A 7,500-nucleotide genomic window follows, 5' to 3' on the forward strand; every position below is an offset into this window, starting at 1 on the left:
TAGCTGTGTGTAACGTCCGTGGTGATATGAGATGAATGAAAGTCTGCTGTAATGTCTGTTCCTTCGCGCCACTCTTTCTAAGATGTCGTTTATTCAGGATATGAACTGGAGGCTCAAACAACGAGGGTCGAGGCATATGGGGGGAATAGGAGACTGCTGGCGTGACACTTGTGAGAGGAACATAATAACTATAATAATAACTATATAATAACTATAATAACTATAAATAAATATGATAAATGATTCAACTTTATCTGAATGTTAAATGTGGAAACAGTAGGCCTGATCCTAAACTCACCGATCATCACGCCCAGAGCGGCCGCTCCGATCCTCAGATGATCTTCTATCTTAATCCCGTCCAGCATGGTGGAGCAGGACTGGGTCCGGGAGAACCGCCGCTCCAGAGAGTCCAGACCTGTTGCAATGTCCATAACAATGTTCGGTCACAGACACAGCGGTCTTCTCCTGTCCTCTCCTCTCCTCCGTGTTCCTCTCTGTCCCCTGGCTGCACCTCTCACCCAGAGGAAAGGGTTTTTAATAGACACGGTTTATAGGGTTTTTACTGCGCGGTGAACAAAAAAAATAGAGCAACTATTTGTTTGAAAGAAGAAATAAAAACTTTGAGGTCAACGCATAAACCGTGTCATAATGCAGGAATGTATTTGTTAAGAACTGTTGGAAGTTGTCACCTGCTCGGTACAGCGTGACTTAAGAGTTTCCTTGAATTATTCGGGTTGGAAAAAAAAGAACGAAATTCCCGTCCGACTCGAGAGTGTTGAGTTTGTGGCTAATTGTCCGTCTCTCAGAGTCAAACATCCAGCCGAGGAGGTAGAGCCTCATAAGTGGAGTTGTAAATCCAGAGAGGGCTGGTGGACGGCGTCCAGAGTGAGCTGGAGGGTTAATGTGCCGTGCAGAGAGGAGCCTACTGAAGGGAGACGGCCAGAGGAACCTCCCCCTGCCTCCCCCTGCCTCCCCCTGCCTCCACACGCTGCTTCCCTGCTCCGCAGCTGCGGGACGCGATTGGTGCACAGGCCCCTGAGCCGCCTACAAACAGCATCTACGAGAGAGAGAGAGAGAGAGAGAGAGAGAGAGAGAGAGAGAGAGAGACGCAAAACAGACTCAAGATGTGAAGAAATAGGCCTAGAACATAGGCTACCATGCATGGTACCATACAATAAGTTGTGAAAGTTTCAGTTGTATTCCTCCAGTGTTGGATGTGACAGACAACCACTTAGGGAGCCCGTAGAGAAACGCTGCTTTGCGGTCACTCTGTCATGAAAGTAAACCTTCATTATTCAATCATGTGTTGCTGTAGCTGTAATTATCTGTAGTTTAAACAGCATCCAGCCCGCTGGAGCCCGGGCGGGACGGGGCGGGACGGGGCGGGACGGGGCGGGACGGGGCCGGACCAGAGCACCTGGCGATCGGCCGCGATAACCACAAAGGCCTCGCCGCCTGGGAGATCACCCGTGGAGATGGGAGCGGTGACTCGGGGTGGTGGTGTGGAGGTGGTGTGTGTGTGTGTGTGGGGGGGGGGGGGGGGGTTGGGGGCTTTGGCTCTATATGAAATGCCATATCTACATGATTAATAAACCCACAGATAAAACGGCAGATAGCTCCGAGTTTCAAATGAAAAGGGCCCGTTCATCACGTGTTTATCCCACTGTGATATCAGCTGCGGTGTCCGCTCCTTTGTTTCTTAAAAATGCACTAAAATTCATTTCACAGATAGGAATCTGTATCTGCCATTAGAACGGGTAATATGCAAGGCCTTATTTCATATATTTCCTCCTGTGAATTCATGTTGATTTCCTTCAATAAACGGCAACAGAGACATTTAGCAGTCTTCTGTAAGACAATGAAGAAAATATTCTATCAAATCAACACTGAAGGATTATTCATTCTGGAGTTAGAATAATGATGTTAACTGTATTTGTTGTTCTTATGTTGTTGGATGTTATAATTTCGATGTTATTGAAATGAATAGAAAGAGAAAAAGAATAGATTGGAGCTATAATCAATGCGCAGCCTATTCCTATTACATAAATAATAATAATAACAATAATATAAATTACGATGATGATAATGATAATAATAATGATAATAATAATAATAACAATAACAATAACAATAACAATAACAATTATAATAATAAGGGCCCACTATTATTATTATATTATATTATATTATAATTATTATTGTTATTGTTATTGTTATCATTATTAATAAGGCCTAATAATAATTAAACATAATGATAATAGTGGGCCCACTTGTTTGACATGTTCAAGAATAAAGGTTTATTTCAATATATTCCTTAATTTCTAATTTCCAATTGTGTAAAATAATGCATTGAAGTTACTAATGTATAATCATGTTTTAACCTCCTGTTTTAGCCTGCTATGCTGTGTACTGTAATAGGTGTAAAGGTTGAGGGTATTTCCATGGTAAATGTATCGTGTTAATCTGTTGCCTTCCAATGCCGAGGAGCTGCGGACACGACGGAGCGGTGAGGCTGTTTAAGCAGGCCTGCGGCCCCGAGCCTTACCCTGGCCTTACCCTGGCCTTACCCTGGCCTTCCCCCTGGCCCTGGGCTAGTTAGCCATCTCCGGGTCACCCCTCCTCTCCCCTCCTCCTCTGTTTTCCTAAGATCTGAGGAAATAATAACAAGCGCATTCAGACCGGGTTGTCCGGGTCCCTACAGGGAGCGGCCTCCCTGCCTCAGCCCGGACAGGCCGGACAGCCGCTGACAGCATGCTTTACTGTGAGCCCGGGATCCTCTGAGATGGCCTGCTGTCCCCTCCACCGTCAACACCAGGCTGGTCTACCGTGTAATCTGGACGAAGGCTGATTACAGCACTCACTACTGCTATCGCCACGGTGAAACGGCCGTGACCAAATAAGGCCCAAATTAAATAAACTGTCAACATCAAAAATCAACAGCATTGTCAAATTACATAGAAATGAGAAAACTCCAAATACCTCATGAATTTGTGTTTCTATTGTTGATAAGACTATAATCAGACTTTAGGCACTTTACAGGAAGGCCCAGACTACAAATAACACAGGCGAGGATTTATCTGTACCCTTCTAAGCATGGCAAAATAAATACAATAAAAATAGAAAAACTAAAACGTAAGACGTTGTCTTAAAGGGTTATTGCACAACACAAACAATGAAATGACAGATGATCGGTTCATGTAGAGAGTTAACCTAAATGCATTTTGAAATGAGCTACAATAATCATATTCATCGTCATTATTATAGTTCATCATATTTTCATCATCATTATCCTTCACTTGTATTGCGAGTAATAAACTGTCGGATAATCTCGGACAATTCAAATTCAAATTCACTGCATGACAGGAATGAAGAAAACACATCAGACAATCAGTCTAAGCCAGCGACCGGATACCTGGTACCTGATACCGACCCTGCAGCGGGGCAGAGAGGACGGCTGAGGTTCGGAATCAGGAGCACTGCGTCCCTCCAGGCCGAGGAGAGAGTCGGGCTGCTGGGAGGCTGTCACCGTCAGGACACACGGCTGTGATAGGTGTGAGTATGCTGCCCCCTGGCAGTCACGGTGGGTACAGGCCTAGTCTTTCATTCACTCACTCATAACATGCACACATTTTCGGGATAAACATGGCGAAAAGATAGACTATAGGCTATTGATGTCTATCTGATAAAAAAAAGGCCATCATTTTCACTCAGTGTACAACTATTCCAAAATATGTAAACTAATGTAAAATAATGTATATTATAAACTAGATTCTTACTTTTCTAATGGAAAGTAATGACGTCCAGTCCAGGCATGACGTAGGCCTGTCCAACAGCCTCAACCCTAACCCAACATGTACTGAAGAAAGTACAACATGCCTATGTTGCCCTATGCCTATGTTGCCCTATGCCTATGTTGCCCTATGCCTATGTTGCCCTATGCCTAGTGCCAGTTCACATTTTCTAGCCACAAATGTAACCAGCCTGAAATAGAAAAGGAATATGTCATTGGTTTCAGAAGTGTTTCATAAAAGCATAGCTTGCACCAAGGCCATAAAATGGGTTACTTTGAAAAGTAATTAAATGGATCACATGTTAATGGTTAGGCCGGCTAGCAGCAGGGCAGGCTAGGCTAGCAGGCTAGCAGGCTAGCAGGCTACAGGCCGGGTGGAAAACGCATATTCTTCACATTAATGTGGGCCTAATTGGGCCCAAGAGTCGTTGTCAAGGAAACTATACATTTTGGGTATATTTTCATATAAATGTTTGATTCAAAGTTGATATTCTAGCTGCTCTAAATCCTCTGATTTCAGCCTGATCTCAGGAACCCTAACCCTGACCTTTGACCTGTCTGTCCACCAGCACGCGCTGACAGAAAGCCCGCCGACCGGCCCCTGGCGGCAGGAAGCTCCTCGGTGAATCAATTTCTGTTCCCACTTCCTGTCCCTGACGGCTGGTTGTCAGAGAACCACCGGAGGACGACCGACCGACCGACCGACCGACCGACCGACCGACCGACCGACCGACCGACCGACCGACCGACCGACCGACCGACCGACCGACCGACCGACCGACCGACCGACCGACCGACCGACCGGGGAGGTTTTAAAGAGGCGGACTGGGGGAGGAGAGGGACGTTTCTCTGCTGTGTTTTTGGAAACGGATTTAGTTAAATGAAGTTGGTTCTGGTTGCTAATCTACAGAGTACAGGCGTAGATGTTGTTCTACAGGGTACAGGCGTAGATGTTGTTCTACAGGGTACAGGCGTAGATGTTGTTCTACAGGGTACAGGCGTAGATGTTGTTCTACAGGGTACAGGCGTAGATGTTGTTCTACAGGGTACAGGCGTAGATGTTGTTCTACAGAGTACAGGCGTAGATGTTGTTCTACAGAGTACAGGCGTAGATGTTGTTCTACAGGGTACAGGCGTAGATGTTGTTCTACAGAGTACAGGCGTAGATGTTGTTCTACAGGGTACAGGCGTAGATGTTGTTCTACAGGGTACAGGCGTAGATGTTGTTCTACAGGGTACAGGCGTAGATGTTGTTCTACAGAGTACAGGCGTAGATGTTGTTCTACAGGGTACAGGCGTAGATGTTGTTCTACAGAGTACAGGCGTAGATGTTGTTCTACAGGGTACAGGCGTAGATGTTGTTCTACAGGGTACAGGCGTAGATGTTGTTCTACAGAGTACAGGCGTAGATGTTGTTCTACAGGGTACAGGCGTAGATGTTGTTCTACAGGGTACAGGCGTAGATGTTGCTTAGACTGGTGTTTTTATTAATAACAGGTTTTACTGGCCTACTCTGGAATCAGACACACAGCTTGGCCTGTAGGCCTCATCCACACTGCTCAGATAGGAAACATCCACAGGACCCTTGTTACAACCCGGCTCGCTAGGGGAAAGGGAAGCAACATATAACCAGATGGATTTGGTAAATTATAGTTATTTTATTAACAAGGAACTTAAATAGTCTTATAAAGGTAACAAGGGTCATCAGAATCAGTGGCTACTACAAAGGAAAAAAAGGACCAGCAGCGGCTGTTCAACTCAAATAAACAAATATAATATAAAATATAAAAGAGAGCTCATAAACGGCGAGCAAAACCTAAACTTTCATCATCTAATGAAAACCAAAGCGAAAACAAAACCTCACTGGCCTAAAGCAGCGGACAAAACTTAAATACAGTCAAGAACAGCCGCCTCTACTCCTGGAGCGTCTAAACAAAGGAATCTACTCCGTGTGGTGAGAATCAGTACAACTAAACTAAACTTGGCCCAATTTTCCGTAACCATAACAAGTAATAATCGATTGCGCTAAGCACAGTATCACAATACTAAGTATATCTTTCTAACAGGTCTCTACAAAAATCTAGCGTGCTAACAAGTTTCTACAAAGTCTATCGTTCTAACAAGTCTCTCACGGGAACTGTTCACACACACACACACACACACACACACACACACACACACACACACACACACACACACACACACACACACACACACACACACACACACACACACAGCCCCCTGACTGACAAGCTGGCCCCACTTTTTCTACGGCCCGCGCTGGGACCCGATAGGCGCGCTGGTTGGGGTTTTTATCCAATCAGGATCCGCGCTGGCGATGCCGACGGAGTGGGCGGAGCCTCGGAATATTGTTGCGCGCAGCCTGATTGACAGCTCAGAGACGCGCGGGCGGCTGCGGACCTAACAACCTCATGATGTAGGGAGACATTGAATAGACCGAGTTTATATATTTAAATCCTCAGAAAGTTCCATTCGAAGCCAAATCAATTTCATATTGTCTGTTGTATTTTGTGGTGTACAGCTCTCACAAAAAGTCATTTGAAGTTCAGCTAATTTCGTTATTGGTCTTTTGATGTTTGTGCTATTCAGTTTAATTTATTCTTTAGGCAGGGGGCATTTTTGATATCAACAGGAAATAATAATTATCCTACAGTCACAATAATTATTATACGTTTGCGTAATTATTTACTTTTTAGTCTTTTGATTATGTTTGCAAACTGGAGGAATGGTTGTTCCATATAGGAGAAAAAACAGTAAAAGGACTACAGCTGTTCATTATGACAATAAAAAACTATTAATAAAACATCTGTAAAAATAAGTTTGTTATCGTCACAAACTAGAGCCTTGGCTGAGCAGCACACGTTTCATTATTCGTTTTTAGTTTCATAATGAAATGTCAGTAGTCACCTTCGCCTCGCGAGGCCTCATCCAGACGCATGTTCCACCACCATGAGAAGGTTTACAGGTGTTCCTCCACCATGAGTAGGTGTACAGGTGTTCCTCCACCATGAGAAGGTGTACAGGTGTTCCTCCACCATGAGAAGGTGTCCAGGTGTTCCTCCACCATGAGAAGGTGTACAGGTGTTCCTCCACCATGAGTAGGTGTACAGGTGTTCCTCCACCATGAGAAGGTGTCCAGGTGTTCCTCCACCATGAGAAGGTGTACAGGTGTTCCTCCACCATGAGAAGGTGTCCAGGTGTTCCTCCACCATGAGAAGGTGTACAGGTGTTCCTCCACCATGAGTAGGTGTACAGGTGTTCCTCCACCATGAGAAGGTGTACAGGTGTTCCTCCACCATGAGAAGGTGTACAGGTGTTCCTCCACCATGAGAAGGTGTACAGGTGTTCCTCCACCATGAGAAGGTGTACAGGTGTTCCTCCACCATGAGAAGGTGTCCAGGTGTTCCTCCACCATGAGAAGGTGTACAGGTGTTCCTCCACCATGAGAAGGTGTCCAGGTGTTCCTAATAAAGTGTATATTTGATGAAGAGATAAAGAATAAACATAAATAACACAACTTTAATCATGTTTTATGACCCTCATTTAAATGTTGATATCCTTATTACTAGACCTATAAACTATTTCATGAAAGTACATCATGTAAGGCTTGTATTTAACTTAGACAAACACCATGCTTGTATTTCTGCCTCTGGTCCATTCTCCCAGGGTGCACCCCACACAACTGGCTT

The 7,500-nt window shown here is 44.8% G+C and overlaps 1 protein-coding gene across 1 annotated transcript in view; it reads right to left on the reverse strand.

Moving 5' to 3' along the window:
* LOC310824854 (LIM homeobox transcription factor 1-beta.1-like) overlaps positions 1-765 on the reverse strand; it is a gene marked incomplete at its 3' end in the record, with an annotated part of 1,236 nt that extends 471 nt beyond the window's left edge. The window contains exon 1 of the mRNA XM_083698109.1: positions 299-765. Within this exon, the coding sequence (XP_083554235.1) occupies positions 299-431 (133 nt within the window). The remainder of the gene's footprint in view (positions 1-298) is intronic.
* Positions 766-7,500: the final 6,735 nt, after the last annotated feature.

The sequence above is a fragment of the Argentina silus genome, assembly GCF_951799395.1.
Source record: "Argentina silus genome assembly, contig: scaffold_106, whole genome shotgun sequence".
Classification (NCBI taxonomy): Eukaryota; Metazoa; Chordata; class Actinopteri; order Argentiniformes; family Argentinidae; genus Argentina; species Argentina silus.